Source organism: Bison bison, unplaced genomic scaffold, assembly GCF_000754665.1.
Source record: "Bison bison bison isolate TAMUID 2011002044 unplaced genomic scaffold, Bison_UMD1.0 scf7180017864468, whole genome shotgun sequence".
NCBI classification, from domain to species: domain Eukaryota; kingdom Metazoa; phylum Chordata; class Mammalia; order Artiodactyla; family Bovidae; genus Bison; species Bison bison.
In genome coordinates, this window is record NW_011495029.1 from 3,100,710 (window position 1) to 3,124,915 (window position 24,206).

Consider the following 24,206-nt stretch of genomic DNA (forward strand, 5'->3'; position numbering starts at 1 on the left):
CACAAAAAAAAAAAAAAAAAAGGAAAATTCTTAAAGAGATGGGAATACTAGAGCACTTTACCTGTCTCCTGAAAAACCTGTATGCAGGTCAAGTAGGAAAGTTAAAACTGGACATGAACAACTGGTTCAAAATTGAGAAAGGAGTAAGACAAAGGCTTGCTTATTTAACTTCTATGCAGAGTACATCATGTGAAATGCCAGGCTGGATGAATCACAACCTGGAATCAAGATTGCCCGAAGAAATATCAACAGCCTCAGATGTGCAGATGATACCACTCTAACAGCAGAAAGTGAAGAGGAATTAAAGAGCCTCTTGATGAAGGTGAAAGAGGAGAGTGAAAAAGCTGGTTTAAAACTCAACTTTCAAAAAACTAAGACCATGCATCCAGTCCCATAAGTTCATGGCAAATAGAAGGGGAAAAAGTGGAAGCAGTGACAGATTTTCTGCAGCCATGAAATTAAAAGACACTTGCTCCTTGGAAGAAAAACCTAGACAGGGTTTTAAAAGCAAAGACATCACTTTGCCAACAAAGGTCCATACAGTCAAAGCTATAGATTTTCCAGAAACCATGTATGGGTGTGAGATTTGGACCATAAGGAGGCTAAGCACTGCAGAATTGATGCTTTCAAACTGTGATGCTGGAGAAGACTTTTTTTTTCTTTTTTTTTAATTTAATTTTATTTTTTAACTTTACAATATTGTATTGGTTTTGCCATATATCAAAATGAATCTGCCACAGGTATACATGTGTTCCCCATCCTGAACCCTCCTCCCTCCTCCCTCCCCATACCAAGACTCTTGAGAGTCCCTTGGGAAGCAAGGAAATCAACCCTGAATATTCATTGGAAGGACTGATGCTGAAGCTCCAATACTTTGGCCACCTGATGAAAAGAGCCAACTAATTGGAATAGACCATGATGCTGGAAAAGACTGAAGGCAAAAGGAGAAGGTGGAGGCAGAGGATGAGATGGTTAGACAGCATCATTGACCCAATGGACATGAATTTGAGCAAATTCTGAGAGAGAGTGAAGGACAGAGAAGACTTGTGTGCTGCAGTCCATGGGGTCATGAAGAGTGAGACATGAGTTAGTGAGTAGACAACAATAACAAGGAATTGTACTGAATACAATTATTTTTGTGCATCTGCTCTATCCAACATGAAATATTATGTTACTAGGCTTCAGTAACATTCTCTGACAATCTTGTTTTTTAAATATTTATTTATTTATTTGGGCCACACTGAGTCTTAGTGTGGCATGTGACTTGTGTGATCTTTAGTTGTGGCTTGTGGGAGCTAGTTTCCTGACCAGGGATTCAACCCAGCTCTCCTGCATTAGGAGCATGGGGTCTGTATCAGGGAAACTCTATCTCCAAAAGCAGCTGGAGCAGAGTACTAAGAAACCGGTTGACTTCAAAAGTATTCTTGTTGAATTCAACCTTATTTTTGTATTAAATATATTACTCAATCTCCATGATAACCTCTATGCATTTCAAATGAGAGTATAATACATGGATTCTTAATAGAGAAGTGATCAATCAGCACCATCTAAGATCACCATTACAATAAACAAAGAAGACCTTGGCATTGAGTCTTTAATTAATAATACTTAGGCTGGAGAGCCAAGTGGTATCCACTGGATGTTTCCCAGAGGGCTTTAATCAGGCTGTGTGCTTAAGAGGATGTCAGGTAGGTATTTCCTGTTTTACTTCAGGTTCAAAGAAGCAGCCCAAGGGGAGAGACATGCTTCCAGTACTATAATTAATTATGTATTCATTTTATTCCTCAACATTCTAATAGAGGCTGATTTGCAGAGTGGTGCTCAATAGAATGGTCGTTCTTAAAGGAGAAATTTTGCAGCAAATTAAAATACAGTACAGAATTTTCATTTCTCTTTGCCACAGAGTCTAAAAAATTGTGGTTACATATGATGATCTACATATACACATTGAAAACATTTGCCAACTCAGTAGAATTTCTCTCAATCTGAAGCTTAATGGTGGATTTGCCCATTATAATTAGAATTAGGTAGTAACACTGTCTGACCTTGGAGTGTCATTGCCCTCTCTGCTGACTCCAGCAGAAACAGTGATGCAAAGTAAATGGATGGGTTAGTACATCATAATGAGATAAGCATCACCAACTATTTGGCTTCTGAATCTTACTAATGTTAATCATATATTCCGTTCTAATGGCAAATGCCCCAAGAAGATTAGGATATAGTAAAAAAAATTGATTACTAGCAAAAGTTACAGGGCTACCCTGGTGGCTCAGTAGTAAAAAATCCACCTGCCAATGCAGGAGACACGGGTCTGGTCCCTGATCCGAGAAGATCCCATATGCTGTGGAGCAACTAGGACCATGTGCCACAACGACTGAGCCTGTGCTCTAGAGCCTGGGAGCCACAAGACTGAGCCTGAGCACCCTGGAGCCTGTGCTCTGAAACAAGAGAAACCACTGTAATGAGAAGCCCACGTACTGTAACTAGAGAGTGAGCCCTTGCTCTTCACATCTAGAGAAAGGCCCACACAGCAAAGAAAGACCCAACGCAGCCAAAATAAATAAATAAAATTAAAAAATATATATTTTAAAAGCTGCATATTTATTATCTTTATTCTTCTTTCTTTCTTTTCTTTTTTAATGGTGTAGAATATGTATTTCCAGTAGGGGTTGGTATCACCTCTGTGGTAACCTGAATAAAGGCCTCCAAAAATACCTAGGTCTTAATTCCTAGAGTCTGTGGATGTGGTAGCTTATGTGGTAACAGAGACATTGCAGATGTGATTAAGACTTTTGAGTCAGAGAGATTATCCTGGATTCCAGGTAGATTAGTGTGGTTCAGACGGTAAAGAATTTGCCTGCAGTGCAGGAGGCCCCAGTTTGATCCCAGCATCGGGAAGATACCTGGAGAAGGGCATGGAAATCCACTCCAGTATTCTTGCCTGGAGAATTCCATGGACAGAAGAGCCGGTCCATGGGCTCTTCTGGACTACAGTCCATGGAGTCACAAAGAGTTGGATACACTGAGGGAGTTAACACTTACACTTATCAGAGGGAAGCAGAGGAAGATTTGACACAAAAGAGGAAGGTGATATGACACTGAAATAAGATGCTATAATGCTGGCTTTGAAACATGGAGAGAGGGACTGTGAGTCAATAAATGCAAGGGGTGTAGTCCTAGAAGCTGGAAGAGAAGGACATTCTTTTAGCACCTCCAGAGGAAGTAGAGCCCTGCCAACAACTTAGTCCAGTAAACTGCAGACTTCTGTCCTGCAGAAGTGTAACACAATAAGTCTGTATTTTCATTATGCCACCAAATATTAAGTATTTTGTTATAGTATCTCACAAGAATTAATACAGCCCCCAAAGGGGTAAAAATTAATTCTTGGGGAAGCAAAAAAAGTCATATATTACAACAGCTTGTGATCCTCTCAAGCTCAACACTACCCTACAAAATCTTATTCCTCAGTATTTTGTTTTGTGGCAATTAGGGAAAAAAATATCTGAACGGCTCTTTTTTTTTCTGTGCTGGGTCTTCTTTGCTGCACACAGGCTTTCTCTAGTTACAGAGAGTGGGGGCTACTCTCTAGTTTCAGTTTTCAGGCTTCTTATTCTTGTGGCTTCTCTTGTTGCGGCTCTAGGACTCTAGAGCTCAGGCTCAATAGTTGTGGAACTTGGTCTTGCCCCATGACATGTGGGATCTTCCCAGATAAGGGATTGAACAGGTATCCCCTGCATTGTAAGGTAGACTGTTAACCAAGGAAGAGTCTATCACCAAGGAAGCCCCCAAACTGCTCTTTAAGGAGTTGAGTATGAAAAATAGGTTGTGAAACAACAGTTCATTGGCAAGCACTGTCAATGACCATTTGATTCAAATATTGAAGTAACACTTTTTATTACTCTCAAGGCCCATTTCATCACCATTAGCAGTTAGATAATGCTATTAGACAAGAAAAAACATTGCTACCTTGACACCATTAGACAAAATAGATATTACTATCTTGACAGGTTCTTCTATACTTTCATTCTAACAAGAGAATTTACCAATCCAGAAAAGGCTTGCTGACCACTTCTTTGTGCAAGTAGCCAAACCTCTACCTCATTTTTAGACAGGCATTCTCTCCTATGAGTATAGGAATAATTTGGCCCATAAATAGTGTCAATCTATTAATGTGTACGTTTGAAATTGTGTGCCAAAGCCCATTACAAAGTACATTTTAATATTCCAGATTTTTAAAATGTAACACAGGAAGGTTTATGACTATTGTGACAGCCTTGGAAGAGATTGTTTAATCATAATTCTACCTTTGGCATAATTGTTTTAGTGAAACCAAAACTCTATCAGAAACCTATTTCTAATGTACTTTTAGCATTATTGAACAAGTGATGATGAAAAAGCTATATAAGTAGTTAACCAGTGGGTAGCCTTTCTTATAGGATACATTCAGCTTTCACACAAACTGAAAGTTAAAAATCTGTGTATATTAATATATCTAGTATGATTCAGTCTACAGTATTTTTAAAAATATCTTTGTTGATTAAGCATTAAAAAGAATAAGTAAAGATACATATCAATATTCATTATATCACTAAGCTCACTCATTAATTTGCTCTTCCTGCCTTGCTCAAGTAAAAGTTTCCTGTAACCTTCAAGAAATTAAGTTCTGAGTAGATTCAGGTATTGTTGACTGTAAGATTAAGATATAAATTCCCTTAGGAGCATTAAATGCTCGAATAGAATCTTAATCAGGCTAGATCTGCCAACCAGGGTCTTCTTTGGAAAGAGGTCAAGATGTAAAAAAAAAAAAAAAAAAGATTAACATTGTCCACTAAGCATTCTAGCAGACATGCTGATTGTGCATTACTATGCCTTCTACTCAGTCCACACTGGGAGCAAAATCTGAGCCTGGGGTGGGAGAAAAATTTTGAAACAGAATCAAGCTATTTATAGTCGAAACATCAGTGTGTACAAAATGGACTGCGCACTGATCTTTATTCTTATGTTCCAAGAGGTGGAAGTCTGGTGTTTGACCATAATTCACAAGACAGGAAAGAGAAGGGAGGGAGGGTAGGTAGGAGGAGGAAAGAAGGAAGGAAAGGAAAGGAAAGATAGCTATCTATATATTATATATGTAATTCATATATATAACATATATATATGATATGTACATCAAGTATATACCATACCAGTTCTACCTTTTAAAAAAGTAGGTTGGCTTTTGCTGCTTATTTTTTTTTAATGCTGAATGATAACTGATAAAACCCGATTACCTTAGAAACTGTAAAGAAACTACACATGAATTTTTTTTTTAAAGATTTTATTTTTTAATCTATGCCAGCTCCAGATCTGCCATTTCTGTGTCCTGCCCCAAGGGCATCCCAGGTAGCTCAGTGGTAAAGAAACCACATGCCAAACAGGAGATGTGGGTTTGATCCCTGAGTTGGGAAGATCCCCTAGGGAAGGAAATGGCAATGCACACCAGTATTTTTGCCTGAAAATCCCATTGTCGGGGAGCCTGGTGGGCTACAGTCCATGGGGCTGCAAAGAGTTGGAAATGACTTGGCGACTAAATAACATCCTGCCCCAAGCAAAGCTCCCTCGCCATTTCTAACATTAGCTTGACTGCGGTGAAGTTTCCCATTTAATTCTATATTTGACACTAGTTTAATGACTGGCTGTTACACAGGAAGTTGATCCAATTGTCGTTAGCAGGCCAGAAGTTTATGCCTCTTCTTATTGTCTAATGCAGAAAGAAATGATTCACAAATGAAAATGGTAGTATTTTGAACCTGTGTCCTAATGCTGTCCAACATCTGGATGCTGGATGCAACATTTACACATGCCTTCAATTGTGAAGTTTTCCCTAGAATGTTTGGGATTATGGAGATGCTGGTCCTTATTACTTCCCCAAAACAATGATAAAAAAGACTAAATTTATTTTTGACTAAAGATCAACTGATGTTGTTTTGAGAGCTATTTAAAAGTTGTTCTGTTATTTCTCATTGACAAATACAACAACTCAACTTTCTAAATCATAGGGAAAAAGTATTTTCAACTCTTAAAAAGAGAAATTATCTGAAGATGACCAGAATCTACTTGCTGGCTACAAGGACAACCCGGTAGGAATGTGGCAAGTGACCATCGACACCTGCTAGAAACAAACATGGCAGAGCTTTCAAAATTAAAACAAACAAACAAAAAAACTGGCTTTCTGACTTTAAAAACAAAGAGAAATTAAATGTATATGCTCCTTACAACAAGGCATGCATTTTAATCAGTATTCACTGATTCCATGAGCATATGGGATGACAGCAGGCATGATGATTTTACAGATGTGAATAATGCACTCCTCAATTAATGGAAACCTGATTCTCCCTTGGGGACATTGTTTCCCCTGCAACTCTCTCGAGTGTGGACCTGGAGGTGAGATGGGTGCTCCTCTTGCCTCTCATGGCTGTTTCATTTGTTCTCCTTCTCCTTCACATCTAAAACTATCTGTTTTAAATTTCATGTCATCATGAGATTTTTTAAGTTAGTAAATGTATATTTTTAAAAACCAAATTAACACTAACTTCCTCAAGGGACAGGGTAACAGCAGTAGGAGAGGCTCAGACACTGCATACTATCCACTGCTCAGCACTGTTCTTGTCCCTTATCAAACACCAACTCATTCCCCCTCATTTTTCTAAGACTTTACCTCCTGGTTCACTGCCAATGTTTCCTGAACTCCTGGTCTTAATTCCTAGTATTCTCAGTATGCATAAAGATGATCTCAATTCCTGGAATTCCTCCTCTTGGGGGATCCTCTCCTGTCAACCACTCATTTCCAAGATCATACCTTAGTGACTCATGCTTTTCTAAGTGATTATGTCACCACTTCTCTATCCTCAAATACCCCACAGCCCATCTTCCCTCTCAGCTGCTTACCTTGCTTCCTTCAGTGAAAAAATTGAAGCAACCTGAAAAGAACCTGCAAAGACTCTCTTCATTCAAACCTGCGAGGGTACCAGCAATGCATCCACAAACTCCTCTTTTCCTGGCTATCTACCATAGAAAAATGAATACTTATGTTCATATTAAAATATAAATGTACATGAATGTATATAGCAGCTCTATTTGTAACTGCCAAAATCTGAAAATAACCCAAATGTTCTTCAATAGGTGAATTGATTAAAAAGTAAAACAAAACTGTGGTATATGCATATGGTAGTATTTGACAATAAAAAGGAAGGAACGCAACTAACATGCAACAACTAGATGAATCTCAGAGGCATTATGCTGCGGGAAAGAACCCACTCTCAAAGGTTACGTACCATACAGGTCCGTTTACATGACATGCCTGAAAAGACAACAACTACAGTGACAGGAACCAGATGAGTGACTATCAGAGATTGAAGAGGGGAGGGTATGACTGCAAAGGAGTAGAAGAGATGGGAGATTTGGGGGGTGAGAAAACTTCTGCATCCTAAGTGTAGTTACATAAATCTACATTTGTTAAAATTCACAGAACTACCCACACATACATTTTAAAAATTCTGTGAACCTGTAACTTTAAATTAATCCTATAAACAAACTCATTAATGTAAATTATTATTCCCAAAGGCACAATGAAATCACAATAATTCAAAAGCGAATTGTTTGAATATTGTTGAACTTTGCTTTCAAATTCTTGATGATGGTAATATGATGGTAATAGGGATGTTGTGTTTACTACAGCTCAGCAAGTGTGGGAAAGAAGCAAGGACTCTTAACCATGCCTGGTTTAGGACGACAGTCTGACTGCTTGGTGGACAAGTTGTTAGCCTCTCTGTCTCACCTGTAAAGGGGGGACAGAAATAGTACATGCCTCATAAGTTTAAGAGAATTAGGTGAGATAATTGAAGGAACGTAAAATGCTGAGTATTGTGCTTGGTACATGATAAGCTCTCATAAATGTTAGGTATCATATTATTTAAACCAATTAAAAAGACTGATCATTCTTTTTAAATTAAATTTTAAAAATCACTTTTGACATTTTGCAACATTCCAGGGAGGTATGAGGTCCATTCCCAACAAATACAAAGAGCAGGACAGAAACTGGAACATTTTAGGGAAATAACTTTTCAGCTATAGCCAAGCCATGCCTTTACAGAATGGAAAATCATCATTCATTGGAAGTGTCAATCTTATTCAGCTGTGTGTAAATCAGCTCTCACTGACCAATCATTTAACCAGATCTTAGAGACTAGAAGAAAAGCTTTGTTATTATTGGATGCCTTAATTTAAATAGTTCAACTTCTCCCCACCAGTAAGCACATTCAATGTTGTACTGAGAAATAATGCTGTGACCCTTTTGAGAACCAGACAGGTAGAACAGGTTATTTACACTGATGATATTTAAAAACACCTAGAAGACTCTCCTCTGGCAACCTATGGGCTTTTAAACACGTGATGTTTCTTATTTTGGTGTCAGGATATCAGCCATTGCTTCTTGTTGTCACAAGGTGCTGGGGCCTTCTGACAGTAGACCCCAATACATCTTTCTACATTTATTGTTTCTGTCTTGCTGTGTGTAAATAAGTCTGATTACCAAACTTTGAAACAATAAATAACATTAACATAGTCCTCTACTTCTTGTGAAGCAGTTTCATAAAAAAATTTATCCTTATAAATACCATGAGAAGTAGGAGAGGTGTTATTATAATGTTTATGTGGAAAAACGAGAAGTTTAACCACACATCTGACTGACTGTTTAGATGTTTCTTGCTTAGTCACAGCAGGTACCATCTATCTGTGGTTTTAATGAGACTAAGATGAGGGTAATTTACTACACAAAATGTTATATGTGTTTTTAGTCCATGTGAGCTGCTCTAACAATAACACAATAGGCTAGGCTGCTTAAACAGACATTTATTTTTCATAGCTCTGGAGACTAGGACGTCTAAAATTGAGGCACCAGCAGATTCATATCTACCATATGAATGTGAAGTCATTCACATTGTGAAGTCAGGTGAAGGCCCACTTCCTGGTTCAGAGTTGGCCATCTTCTTGCTGCGTCCTCACATAGTAGAAGGGGTAAGGGAGCTTCTCTGCAGTATTTATAGAGTCTAATTCATGAGGGCTCCACTCTCATGACCTAATCATCCCCAAAGGCCCTACCTCCAAACACTATCACATCGGGGATTAGGTTTCAACATATTAATGCTGGGGGGACACAGACATTCAATCTATAGTACATGCTGTCTAAAACACAGCTCACTATCTCCGGAGATACTAAACATAGAAAGAAAGAGTTCCTGAACACACTGAGTTGCCTTAGCATTGAAAACAACCACTCATTGTCGAATTTTTGTTCACTGATGCTTTCAGGTACCCAAGCATCTGACTCATAGCAATCACTGAAGAGACCTCTGTTGAAAAAATTAATGTGTGATTTCAAAGTAGAAAATCTAAAAAGATGAAAACCATAGGATAAGAAACTCAAACCCTATATCCAGCAGTTCATATTTTCAAAAATTTCCAGTGGGGTAAAGATAGTCAATAGTATGTGGTTAAAGAGCAGACACACATTTTTAAGAGACACTGGATGTCAGTCTAAGAAGGTAATAACCAGGATGCTCAGGCATCCTGAAACCATGTCACATGAGGAAGTGCTGGTGGATCTAGATATGTTTAGTTTGAAAAAGAGAAAATAAGATTGCTCTTTCCAAATATTTTAAGTTATGGGCATGGGCTAAAATTGTCAAGTGGAATAGAAAACTTAAAAAAAAATGTATTTTCTGTAGATCCAGTGGCTAGGAATATGACCAGTTAGTGAAAATTACAGAGAATCAATTTTTCACTGAACAAAACAGGGCAGTTTAACAATTGGAGCTGCCAAGCACCAGGATGGGCAGGCTTGGGAGGGAGCTAGAAGACAGGAGTGAACAGTAATTTAATATCTCCTATGTGCGTGGCGTTGGACATAGGACCTGTATAATGTATAGGACCTTACATTAGTATTACCATCTCCAGGTCAGAAGTGAGGAAAGTGATGCTTACAGAACAAAAGTGACTTGTCCAATATCACACAGTTGCTAAGTGGCACATCTGGAACTCAAACCAGAGGTAGCTAACTCCTAACATAAGTTATTTCTGTTCAGTTCAACTCAACAAACATTCTTTTTTTAATGTCTGCTTTTGACCAGGGACTATACCGAGTCCTGAGAAATACCAAGATAAATGACAGACAGAAGACAGTTCCTTCCTTGGAAAGATTCAGAGTCTACCATCTCCACAGTGCTAGAAGTGTCTGAATAAAGGTTACATAACCATTCCAGGTTACTAGAGAAAGAATTATTGATCTGGGAGTAGTCTTTATCAAATAATCACTTAAGGTGCCTACATGCCCAAATTCATAGATGTGGCTATAACAGATTTCTGGAAATTGAGCTGGTATATTATAAAATCTGGTTATTCCACTGAGGGGAAAATGGAGCTTCAAATGTGATAAAAAAATCATATGAATTAAGCAACTTTTGAAATATAAAATGACCATATCCTAATGTTACCAATAGGTAACATTTTGTTACTGGACCTGAAGGATTAACACTTAATTTGATTAGCTCCCATTTGGTCCTTTGATTGGATGACATTTTTCCTTTATACTCCCTGTCCTTAAAAATCTTATTTACTTCCCTGGTGGCTCAGACGGTAAAGCATCTGTCTACAATGCAGGAGACCTGGGTTTGATCCCTGGGTCGGGAAGATTCCCTGGAGAAGGAAATGGCAACCCACTCCAGTACTCTTGACTAGAAAATCCCATGGATGGAGGAGCCTGCTGTCCATGGGGTTGCAAAGAGTCGGACATGACTGAGCTACTTCACACTTTCACTTTCACTTTTTAAAAACACATACAATAATGCTGTTTAAAATGTCTAAAAATAAGAATTACATGAAAAATCTAAGTTAGGTTTTACAGTCACACATAATGCTGGAGCTTTTCAACAACTAAAGCAATAATAAAAACATACTGTAATTCCTACCATCTGATTCATATCTCAACAGAAAGAATTTTCAAGGCAATAAATTCAGAGAGGTATTTACCTAATGTTTCTTTAACCTAAGAATATGGACCTACATAATAAATGATATCTTCAATAATATTTTTATGGAGGATTCAGAAAGTTATTAATAATAACATTTTATGTTTATTATATATTTACTATATAACAAAATAATCTTTAACAAATACCACAAATATAATTCTAAAACTTTTAGCAGAGCTGAGACTAGAATATCGATTTTCTAATGCCCAATTCAGAGAAGACAATGGCACCCCACTCCAGTACTCTTGCCTGGCAAATCCCATGGGCAGAGGAGCCTGGTAGGCTCCAGTCCATGGGGTCGCTAAGAGTCTGACACGACTGAGCAACTTCACTTTCACTTTTCACTTTTCACTTTCATGCATTGGAGAAGGAAATGGCAACCCACTCCAGTGTTCTTGCCTGGAGAATCCCAGGGACGGCGGAGCCTGGTGGGCTGCTGTCTATGGGGTCACACAGAGTTGGACACGACTGAAGCGACTTAGCAGCAGCAGCACTAAACCCAATTCATAAATGCTTCCATTTTTTTCACTATACTATCCTATACATACCACATATAGAAAAGAATTTGGCCATGGAATTACAGATACATACACACACACATGCATGCACATGTGAGTGTAAAATGTCCATAACACACACAGCACACATACAAACACAGGTACCTTTACCAGTACTGATAATTCTACTGAAATTAGAGATTAGTCCTTTTAGTAAATAAAAATAATTCCATTAATTAACTTATCAAATTCACACAGCATCTGTCAAGCTGATGATTTACTGTGTTTTGCATTGGTTATCTTTGTCTACTTCTCATGGTCCTATCACGTCTCTCTTTCAGTCACTATGCACCCATCTGTACCCAGAATACAAAAAGACAAATAAAACTGAGCCTACAATAAACACAAATCCGGGATTTCAATTTAACACAAGTCATCAAAAGTCTATATCAACATACCAAGAAATAGAATTTATTCCTTTTCTCCTTTTTCAAATGTACTCAACCCTGCATGCTAATAATAATTTTATTAGTGACATTAAAACCTAAGGTCTGCATGAAAAACAGCAGGGCTCCAGGGTGTAGTAATACCACTCACTAGCTTTCAGCCCATCAGAAAGAATATTAACAGATACACTGTTGACACACTTAGAAAACCAGGAAACTGACCACCTGTTTTTCTCTTTTAGTTACCGACAAACCCAAATGGCTATAGTGCCTTGATTGAAAAAATACATAAATTTGGATGTAATAAGTTATTCTCTTACTGCAAATCAACTATCGAAAATACATAGAAATCAAAGGATTATAACCACGTTATCATTCAGCAATTCCCCAAATTGTGAGCCTTATTATACTCCAATACCCAGCCGAAAAAAAGTCTAAATTAATGTTTCTTAAAGCATGGTCTCTTTGTGCTGTGAATTTGTTAGAAATGCAAATTCTTGAATTCCACCTAGACTTTGAATCAGAATTTTAGGGGTTGGAGCACAAGACTAGGTTTTGATGAGTTGTCTAGGTTATTCTGGTGCTCATTAAAATTCGAGAAATGATCTGAATGAAGGGGTTCTCAATATTTTGTTTCCTTTATGGCCTCAGTTCATTTCTACATTGCATGCTCATTCATAACCAACTCCTGTTGCTTATCATAAGCCTACTCCTTGGAAACTGCAATCAAGCATGGTGTAAGTGAGGATGCTCTGTCAATCCCCATTGTCTTGCATCAACAGAAAAACATCGATGGATACCCTTTCCTCAACCTTTGCTATTCTTCCCTCAGCTGCAACTGCCACGCACAAGATGGGGTGTGCAGCTTTCAGAAGATCCATCCAATTGGCACCAAAACTGCCCGACTCACTGGTTTCAGTCCTTCTGTACAATCCACCTGCACATGGGTACCCAAGGCACAGGTTGCCATGTCACAGCCCCCCTGCCAACCTGCTATGTGAGCCTGCTATTCATGGTGGCTGAGGGCCCTGCCTGTGGATGCTTTGGGCTTTGCTTAATCCAGGAAGGTAGCCTATGGCACCTTGAGTCCCCTTGGAGGAGGAGGTCTGGTATAAAAGGATAAGCAAGTGATGATGAAAACCCAGCACATACAGATGCGACAAATGAAGAACTGGAGATGGGCTTTGTTTTTTAACAATCATTTAGGAAAGTGAGGCAGAGTGTCCTGAAAATGCTCATGTTCTTCTCGGTACTCAGCACTGAATTCCCCTTGGTTGGCTCCTTTCTTTGTCTCCAGAGTCATACTGCTATATTTGGAGCATGCCCAAAGGCAACAAACTAGGTAAAGCAGATACTTTACTGTCAATATTCACTGACTTCAGTGTAATATAGACACAGGCTAATGTAAATTATTGATTAAATTTAAGTAAATTTTAGACAACTTATATCTTGTAATAATGAAATTTTACTTGTAATATGCCACTAATTTCAAGAGAAGGGTATCAGTGGGTTGCTTTGGTTGCATTTCACAGTATCAAACAATTTTTTCATCCGATGTTTTTCTATTATAATGCTCAGTTAATGAGCCTACTTGGTAGTGTACCCAGCATTTGTTCATTAACCTCCACTGCACTGGTGTAGGAATTAAAGGATACCTGCACCTCTTCTACAGCTTTCTTAATCAAAAAATGGAGTGAAAAATTTAATATGAAATTTTCAAAACTACTCCTAAACGGGTAGTGGATGAAGCTGCTTTTGGCTATTTCTGTCCCCAGGATCACCTCCTCCGTGCAGGGCAGAATGACTCTGCCACTCTGAAACCATCTGGCATGTGATGCTGCTAAGTACAAAGCTGAAGGGAACGAGCGAGTTCAGGGGAGGCCTTGGAATGAAGAAGGCTCCTAATCTGATTCATACCAGCTATAATTTGCTGCTTGTCTACAACCAGCAAAACAATTTATGGTTCTCTAACGCCAGACTCTCGGACTCCCTCAAAACACTCCTCCGCCAGTCTCTCTCCCTCAGTGAGGAGAGGCCTGTGCTAACACCACTGTCATTTTGAATTAGTGCTGACGCTGAGCATAAGAGCCAACCATTCCTCTCCACATTGTATTGAAACAGGTAAAGGGAGGGAAGTGTTAAGCTCACTATATTTTTTAAACACCTCTGCAGAAATAGCAAGACCAGGTCCCAAGTACTCAATAAATAAAGGCTTTATAATGATAAGAGAGAGAAAAGCTCACTTCAGAATAAGCTTTCATTTCACTAAAAAAGCAGAAAAAATTGCTAGCATTGACATTATGTGCTTCTTGTTTAATATAGCTCCTCTGATTAGTGAAAAAGTTTTATTCCTCTTTCCTAGCAAGAATTTTATCTTCTCTCTCCCACAGCTCTCTCACAGGGAATATGTTTGCTATTTGTTTACCTCCTTCAGATCCTGCACGACGGCTGTGAGCCTCTCATTTTCTGCCTGGACATTAGTGACTACAGCCCGGCTCTGTTTCAGTTCGTTCTGCATATCCAAGATCTTCCCCAGATAGTAAGCTTCCTTCGATGCTGACTCCTGCAGAAGCGTTTCCTCCCGAGTCTCTCCATCCTCAGCAACCTTACGGTGGATGGAGAAGGACTGCCCAAACGCCTGCGGAGGATTTGAAAAGAGAAAGAGCACAAAATGAAATGTACCGCTGCACTACTCAACAGAATTGGGAACATGATTCATTTTGATTTGTGTACAAGAAAAGCTATTCAGCAAGACTTTCAGAAGCAAAAACTACACAGTTCATGTAACAGGCTAGCAGCTCTCACTGACACTTGAAATAATTCAATTTAATAAGGAGAAAGAAAATTTTAAATGTTTTGCTAAAATATAGATATAATGTGTTAAAACTTGAAAAACATTACTGCTTGTTTTATGTTACCATTTTTTAGAAAAATCCTATCAAGGAATAGACAGCTAAGCACTAAGGAAACCATAAAAATTCATATTCTAATTTTCAGTCTAGAAAAAAAAATCCCCAAAATAATTTTCGAGAAAGAAAATGATAGTTTCATTAGCTTTCTAATACATTAGTGGTAAGAATATATCAATTACAAACAATACCTTTAAGAGAGAAAACTACCAAACAGCATTCAAACTTCTGGTACCACAAAAAGACATAAAATGAGATCAATATTTAAGAAAACATATCTGTGTATAAAGAAATTTTAAAAACCCAGAAATTAATGAAATTGATAAGCTACAGTTGGTGAGTAGGAACGAGGTAGAAAGAATGAGGGAATGAAATGCTATACAACAGATCACATTTCATAGGAGTGACACTTTTTGAGATTGTCTTATCATATCATTCTCACTCTTAGAACTACAGTATGCAGTTTCACATTTTGTTGTTCAGTAGCTCAGTTGTGTCGGACTCTTTGCGACCCCGTGAACTGCAGCATGCCAGGCTTCCCTGTCCTTCACCATCTCCCAGAGTTTGCTCAAACTCATGTCCATTGAGTCGGTGATGCCATCCAACCATCTCATCCTGTCATCCCCTTCTCATCCTGCCTTCTTTTCCAGCATCAGGGTCTCTTCCTGTGAGTCAGCTCTTTGCATCAGGTGGCCAAAGTATTGGAGCTTCAGCTTCAGCATTAGTCCTTCCAGTGAATACTCAAGATTGATTTCCTCTAGGATTGACTGGTTGGATCTCCTTGCAGTCCAAGGGACTCTCAAGAGTCTTCTCTAAACCACAGTTCAAAAGCATCAATTCTTTGGTGCTCAGCCTTCTTTATGGTGCAACCCTCATATCCATACATGACCACTGGAAAAATGATAGCTTTAACTATACAGACCTTTGTTAGTAAAGTAAGGCCTCTACTCTTTATAATGTTTCATGTACCTCCCAAATAAATAATAATTAAGATCAGCCTCTATGTGTCCAGGGACCCAATGGAACACAAATAGTAACAAATGAACCCAGCTGTACTACAAATGAACAACATGACTACATTGAAAGGAGTCAAGAAAAAAAGATCTAACCTGAGCAATTTTGCAAATGGGTATTTTTGCTATACACTATAAAGCTAAAGACAAAACAAATTGTACCCAAACACTATAGTCTAGTTAGTAAATTTGTTTCTCATGGGGATTACAGAGACACAATTCTAAAACTCCTTTGTATACTAGGTTTGAGGAAATAAGTAAACATATTATGGATAATGAAAGCCAAATTTCTCCCTGCTGGAGAAAGGCATTACAAATAAAGAAAGGGAGAAGGAAACTAGCAGTATTGAGTTGTAATTAGAAGTATCAGGATAGTCTTTAACAGGGAAGTAGTTCAATAGATGGAGAGACAAAACTGCTTATGTGTGGTTGTGTACACAGATTTTCTAGCTCTGTCAGCAAACCTTGCAGCCAAATTTTGTTTCTAAATATCAATCCCCAATTAAAAGAACTAGGGTTCTTTGAAGAAATGACTGAGTCCCTGGCTGGAGCAAAATGAACTTGGTGCAAGCTGTGGTGCCAAAGAGTAACAAAATGCTTTTTAAAAATGACGTGGATATGTCAAAGGACACAAGAGTCTAACTAAAGAGGCTCCCAAATGGCCAAATCTGGGATAATTGGGGAAAACAAAAGAGTTACAGTAGTGAATTATAATCCACAGAACAAAATCAATATTCATGAGTCCACACTGATGTAATAACTGAATAAATAAGGGAAGAAGAAACAGCTTTTCTTCACAGTAGAATTCTAATAATTTAATTCTAATAGAAATAAAATACATCAGCATTACTTGGCAGATACCAAGTAATAATTATTGCAGGTAAAGATTATCAATGAAATATATGGAATATAAAATAACAGGTAAAAAATATGATGAGAAACAGGATATTTGCATAGTCTTAAAGCATTTTCTCCCAAGATATTTATTAATTCCAATGGGAAAAACAGTAACTTTGCAATGGAGTAACCCAGTAGACCTTAACTAAGTGACCAAAACTTAGCTCAGCAGCAACAAGACATCCTGACATTGTGTACCCTCTGATCAACACATGCAGCAGGCACAGGGTCATTTCTGTGATATTCTTACCAAAAATGCATAAGCCAGTTTTTACCACAAGAAAGCATGAAGCAAATCAAAATGGAAACATTCTACAAAATAATTGGCCAGGACCCTTCAAAAGTATTAAGGTTAGGAAAAAGAGAGAAAGACTTCTCTAGACAAGATGAGACTAAGGAAACATAACAAATGCAGTACAGGAACCTAGATTGCAGCCAGCCCTGAAAAAAAGACATTAGTAGGACATTTGGCAAAATCAGAATATACTCTTAATATTGGCTAATAATATTGTAGCAATGTCAATTTCTGGTCCCCATAATTGTACTCTGGTTACCTTAGGGTAGCTCAGACGGTAAAATACCTGCCTGCAAGTTCAGTCCCTGGGTTGGGTAGATCCCCTAGAGAAGGGAATGGCTACACACTGCAGTATCATTGCCTGGAGAATTCCATGGACAGAGAAGCCTGGCGAGTTACAGTCCATGGGGTTGCAAAGAGTCAGGCATGACTAAAGCGACTCAGCACACATACACACACACACACATGCATACATACATATATTTTAAAATTTCAAATGTTATTAAATTATGCTTCTGGACTGTGTACAGATCATGAAGAAATAAGGCTAGAATCAACAGAGAAGGATACTCTTGGTGTTTGGCTTCTTCAGTCTCAGGACAGAAAGACATACTTTATTGGAGTAGCCAAGACTCTACATGTGATAATACATGTATAGACTTATGAACAGATGAAAAATTAACTTTGGAGGTGCCACTGACCTTGCTTTTCCATTGGTAATGATCAGACTCTGTGAGAGCAATTCTGAACTCATTACTCATTAAAATGCCTTTGGAAAGATGTCTGGCAGCACATCTCTCCGTGGTGACCTGGTGACATCTTCAGTAGACCCTCACCCTGGCAAAGGAACCTTAACTATATCTTCTTCTTAGTGTAGTCAGTAAGTTGTGCCCAACTCTTTTGCTACCCCCAGGGACTATACCCCACCATGCTCCTCTGTCCATGGGATTTTCCAGGCAAGAATACTGGAGTGGATTGCCATTTTCTTTTCCACCAGATCTTCCTGACCCAGGGATTGAACCTGGGTCTTCTGCATTGTCAAGTGGATTCTTTATCAATGAGCCACCAGTGAAGCCCGACTATATACTTAAGTACTAGTGAAATCTAAAATTAGCATGAATTCTGTGTCAGGCACCTCAGCCTGCTTCTTTTTCACAATTACTTCCTCACTACTAGGTAACAGAAAACTTCCACAGGCCATTTTCTTAACTCTGCCTGAGTAAAATCAATAGACTAAGGCAACCTATGGTTCTCACATTATTCTCAGCACACAGGCAATGCTCCCTTGGTGGCTAAATTGACCCCTAAGATCTTAATTAATAGCAAGTGTACTCTGGATCCAGCACCAAAGGAAATAAAACATTTCAGTATATACACAGAAGAGATCTTCAAAATACAGTCAAGAATTGAAACTGAAAATACAAATTGATGAATTCATTTTTGACAAATTCATCTTTGATGAATCCTTAACTCATATTTATTGCAGCTCAGAAACTTTAACTGAGCATAGGGGTATCCAAAAGTTAGTCATCATTTTTATGAGGAATGTGTAATTTCACTAGGCCTGATTTAAAACCAGTGTAAGTATGGAAAGTTATTCAAGAACATTTATTATGGTGTAATTTTTTTTTTTTTAATATAAAAATAACACCAATCCAGCACAGGCTACAGATGTTCCATGATCTACATTTGCAAATTCTTTGAGAACTAACACGACTCAGAAAAATCTGCATTAAGGGAGAGTGAAGGAGAAAACACTCCTATTTTACACAATTCCTAACTGTTGGTAACCAGAACTGGCCATGACAGCCAGCTGACAACTATCATGCGGCTAATTGTTGATGCTGATTTACCAGGCCTGTGTGGCTCTGCCAGGTACCTCCCTCCTCCACCACCATTCCAAGTAACTCCTGACAAAGTTGGACCCAAGAGAAGAGAAGCAGTCTCTTATAAGACTACTGAAGCTGCATGCTTGGCAGAAATCACAAAACTAGCTTTGTTATTTATAGGCAAACGTAGGGCAGTCATGCTTCTAGTTATATTTTGTTCAGATAGCAAATTCTTTTTAGGCACTGCAGTCATTTCATGGACAATCTTTATCTGAAATTAGTTTGAGATAAACTGACATTTCTATACAATTTTAGAATGTACTAGGATTTCTCATCATATGTGTAGCTATAATTCCACAGTTATCACCTTTAATATAGTGCATCACAGTGTATCAGTTGATTTCAACTGTGAGGCAGTTTAAGTCCATTTAGCTATATAATAAGTATACCTTGCTTTCTTATTCTACTCACATGACCTCTTAATCCAAAGAAAACTGGTATTTTTTACCTTCATATTCAAAACAATATGTTAACCGTTAAGTGGAATTTTCATGCTTCTTGTCTTTCATAATATGAAAGATGAAGTTCAGCTAGTATATTTAATAATATCATATTATCTCTCAAATATGATCCTTGGTTACAGGACTTTCATTCTTTCATCTTAAAAATTGTGACAAAAGGGTATACTAGGTTATTCAAGGACAGTAGACAAAGTAGTTTTTACTTGAAATCCTAAAACTTGTTCATACATTTGTTTGTTCACTAAACAAGCATTTACAGATAACTGTGAACAGGCATTGCTTGAGGCACTAAGGATTCAGCAACATTTTAGAAAAAAATCTCTGCTTTTGGGAGAATTCTAGTGGAACACAAATAAATCAATAAGTATGTGGTATAATGTTAGAAAAATTTAAAAATAAAATGAAATTCAGGGTAAGAGCATAAAACAGCACTGCCAAATAGGACTCCCATCAATGATATATCTGTGTTGTCCAATATGGTAACCACTGTCCACGTGTGGCAAAAGAGCTCTTGAAATGTGGCAATATGACCAAAGAAATAAGTTTTTAATTTTATGTACTCTAACCCATGTTGGAGAAGGAAACAGCAACCCACTCCAGTATTCTTACCTGGAGAATCCCATGGAAGGGTCGCAAAGAGTCAATCACAACTGAGACTTCACTCACTCAACCCATGTTCGATCACAGTAATCCAAGTCTATGCCCCAAGCAGTAATGCTGAAGCTGAAGTTGAATAATTCTATGAAGACCTACGGGACCTTATAGAACCAGCACCCAAAAAAGATATCCTATTCATTATAGGGGACTCTAATGAAAAAGTAGGAAGTCAAGAGATACCTGGAATAACAGGCAAATTTGGCCTTGGAGTACAAAATGAAGCAGGGCAAGGGTAACAGAGTTTTGTACAGAGAACGCACTGTTCATAGCAAACAACACAAGAGATGAGTCTACACACTGACATCACTAGATGATCAATACTGAAATCAGATTGATTATATTCTTTGTAGGCAAAGATGGAGAAGCTCTATACAGTCAACAAAAGACAAGACCCAGAGCTGACTGTGGCTCAGATCATGAATTCCTTATTGCCAAATTCAGACTTAAAATGAAAAAAGTAGGGAAAACCACTATATCACTCAGATCAGTTCAGTTCAGTTCAGTTCAGTCACGCAGTCGTGTTCCTACTCTTTGCGACTCCATGGACTGCAGCACGCCAGGCCTCCCTGTCCATCACCAACTCCCAGAATTTACTCAAATTCATGTTCATTGAGTCAGTGATGCCATCCAACCATCTCATCCTCTGTCATCCCCTTCTCCACCTGTCTTCAATCTTTCCCAGCATCAGGTCTTTTCAAATAAGTCAGTTCTTCACATCAGGTGACCAAAGTATTGGAGGTTCAGCTTCAGCATCAGTCCTTCCAATGAATATTCAAGACTGATTTCCTTTAGGACTGGTTGGATCTCCTTGCAGTCCAACGGACTCTCAAGAGTCTTTTCCAACACCACAGTTCAAAAGTATCAATTCTTCAGTGCTCAGCTTTCTTTACAGTCCAACTGTCACATCCATACATGACTACTGGAAAAGCCATAGCCTTGACTAGATTGATCTTTGTCAGCAAAGTAATGTCTCTTCTTTTTAATATGCTGTCTAGGTTGGTCATAACTTTACTTCTAAGGAGTAAGCATCTTTTAATTTCATTCAGGTATGACCTAAATCAAATCCCTTATGGTTATACAGTGGAAATGATGAATAGATTCAAGGGATTAGGTCTGGTAGACAGTGCGTGAAGAACTATGGACAGAGGTTCTTGACATTGTACAGAAGGCAGGGAGCAAGATCATCCCCAAGAAAAAGAAATGCAAAAAGGCAAAATAGTTGTCTGAGGAGGATTTACAAGAGCTGAGAAAAGAAGAGAAGCTAAAGGCAAAGAAGAAAAGGGAAGATATACCCATCTGAATGCAGAGTTCCAAAGAATAGCAAGGAGAGATAAGAAAGCCTTCCTCAGTGATCAATGCAAAGAAATAGAGGAAAACAACAGAATGGGAAAGACTAGAGATCTCTTCAAGACAATTAGACAAAATAGGGAAACATTTCATGCAAAGATGGGCACAATAAAGGGCAGAAATGGTACAGACCCAACAGAAGCAGAATATATTAAGAAGAGGTGGCAAGAATACACAAAAGAACTGTACAAAAAAGATTTTCATGACTCAGATAACCACCATGGTGTGAACATTCATCAAGAGCCAGACATCCTGGAATGCAAAGTCAAGTGGGTCTTAGGAAGCATCACTAAGAACAAAGCTAGTGGAGGTGATGGAATTCCAGTTGAGCTATTTCAAATTTTAAAAGATGGTGCAGTGAAAGTGCTGCACTCAATATGTCAGCAAATTTGGAAAACTCATCAGTGGTCACAGGACTGGAAAAGGTCAGTTTTCATTCCAATCCCAAAGAAAGGCGATGTCAAAGAATGTTCAAACTGCTACACAGTTGCACTCATCTCACATACTAGCAAAATAATGCTCAAAATTCTCCAAGCTAGGCTTCAACAGTACATGAACCATGACCTTTCGGATGTTCAAGCTGGTTTTAGAAAAGGCAGAGGAACCGGAGATCAAATTGCCAACATCCGCTGGATCATCAAAAAAGCAAGAGAGTACCAGAAAAACATCTACCTCAGCTTTCTTAACACACCAAAGCATTTGACTATGTGGGTCATAGGAAAGAGATTACGACACATTAGCCTCAAAAGCTTCTGTATACCCTTCCTTGATTCTATCTCCTCTGCTGTACCCCAACCTCTCTTCAGGGAAGCAATACCCTATTTTGTATTTACCATTTTCTTGCTTTCTTTATACTTTACTATATATCTATGCACTTGGAAGCAACAAATAATTTAATATTGTTGTTGTTGTTCAGTTGCTCAGTCGTATCCAACTCTTTGAGACCCCATGGACTGCACCACACTAGGCTTCACTGTCCTTCACCATCTCCCGGAGCTTGCTCAATCTCGTGTCCATTCCATTGGTGATACCATCCAACCATCTCATTCTCTGTCATCCCCTTCTCCTCCTGCCTTCAATCTTTTCCAGCATCAGGGTCTTTTCCAGTGAGTCAGCTCTTCACATCAGGTAGCCAAAGAATTGGAGCTTCAGCTTCAGCATCAGTCCTTCCAGTGAATACTCAGGACTGATTTCCTTTAGATTAACTGGTTTGATCTCCTTTCTGTCCAAGGAACTCTCAAGAGTCTTCTCCAACACCCCACTTAAAAAGCATCAATTCTTTGACATTTAGCCTTTGGTATGATACAACTCTCACATCCATACGTGACTCTTGGAAAATCCATAGCTGTGACTATATGGACATTGTTGGCAAAGTAATGTCTCTGCTTTTTAAAATATTGTCTAAATTCCATATATATGTGTTAGTATACTGTATTGGTGTTTTCCTTTCTGACTTACTTCACTCTGTATAATAGGCTCCAGTTTCATCCACCTCATTAGAACTGATTCAAATGTATTCTTTTTAATGGCTGAGTAATATTCCATCGTGTATATGTACCACAGCTTTCTTATCCATTTGTCTGCTGATGGACATCTAGGTTGCTTCTATGTCCTGGCTATTATAAACAGTGCTGCAATGAACACTGGGTACATGTGTCTCTTTTGATTCTCGTTTCCTCAGTGTGTATGCCCAGCAGTGGGATTGCTGGGTCATATGGCAGTTCTATCTCCAGGTTTTTAAGGAATCTCCACACTGTTCTCCATAGTGGCTGTACTAGTTTGCATTCCCACCAACAGTGTAAGAGTGTTCCCTTTTCTCCACACCCTCTCCAGCATTTATTGCTTATAGACTTTTGGATAGCAGCCATTCTGACTGGCGTGAAATAGTACCTCATTGTGGTTTTCATTTGCTTTTCTCTGATAATGAGTGATGTTCAGCATCTTTTCATGTGTTTATTAGCCATCTGTATGTCTTTTTTGGAGAAATGTCTGTTTAGTTCTTTGGCCCACTTTTTATTGGGTCTTTTATTTTTCTGGAATTGAGCTGCAGGAGTTCCTTGTATATTTTTGAGATTAATTCTTTGTCCATTGCTTTGTTTGCTATTATTTTCTCCCAGTCCAGGTTTGATGCATGATACAGGGTGCTTGGGGATGGTGCACTGGGATGACCCAGAGGGATGGGATGGGGAGGGAAGAAGGAGGGGGGGTTCAGGATGGGGAACACATGTACACTCATGGTGGATTCAAGACAATGTATGGCAAAACCAATACAATATTGTAAAGTAAAATAAATAAATTTAAAAAATAAACATAAGAAAATTACTTTATATAAATGAGTTTTGGGATACTCGAATGCTAGGAGGTCCATTAGATTTGAAATAAGATGTACATGAACTATATAACTCTGTATTGATCTTTAATCCACAGTAAATCAAGGAAGAAACAAGATTGTCACTGCATAAAAATAAATAAATAATATATTGTCTAGGTTTGTCATAGCTTTGCTTTGAAGGAGCAAGTGTCTTTTTTAATTTCATGGCTGCAGTCACCATCTGCAGTGATTTTGGAGTCCAAGAAAAAATGTCTCTCACTGTTTCCATTGTTTACCCATCTATTTGCCATGAAGTGATGGGACCAGATGCCATGATCTTAGTTTTTTTGAATGTTGAATTTAAACCCAGCTTTTTCACTCTCCTCTTTCACTTTCATCAGGAGGCTCTTTAGTTCCT

At 38.4% G+C, this 24,206-nt stretch overlaps 1 protein-coding gene across 5 annotated transcripts in view; it reads right to left on the reverse strand.

Annotated features, from left to right (window-relative positions):
• The window catches only part of BICD1 (bicaudal D homolog 1 (Drosophila)), a 255,657-nt gene that overhangs the window by 127,927 nt on the left and 103,524 nt on the right, over positions 1-24,206 (reverse strand). For all 5 annotated transcript variants that reach the window (XM_010860580.1, XM_010860584.1, XM_010860581.1 and 2 more), the window contains exon 2: positions 14,435-14,647. In XM_010860580.1, the coding sequence (XP_010858882.1) occupies positions 14,435-14,647 (213 nt within the window). The remainder of the gene's footprint in view (positions 1-14,434; positions 14,648-24,206) is intronic.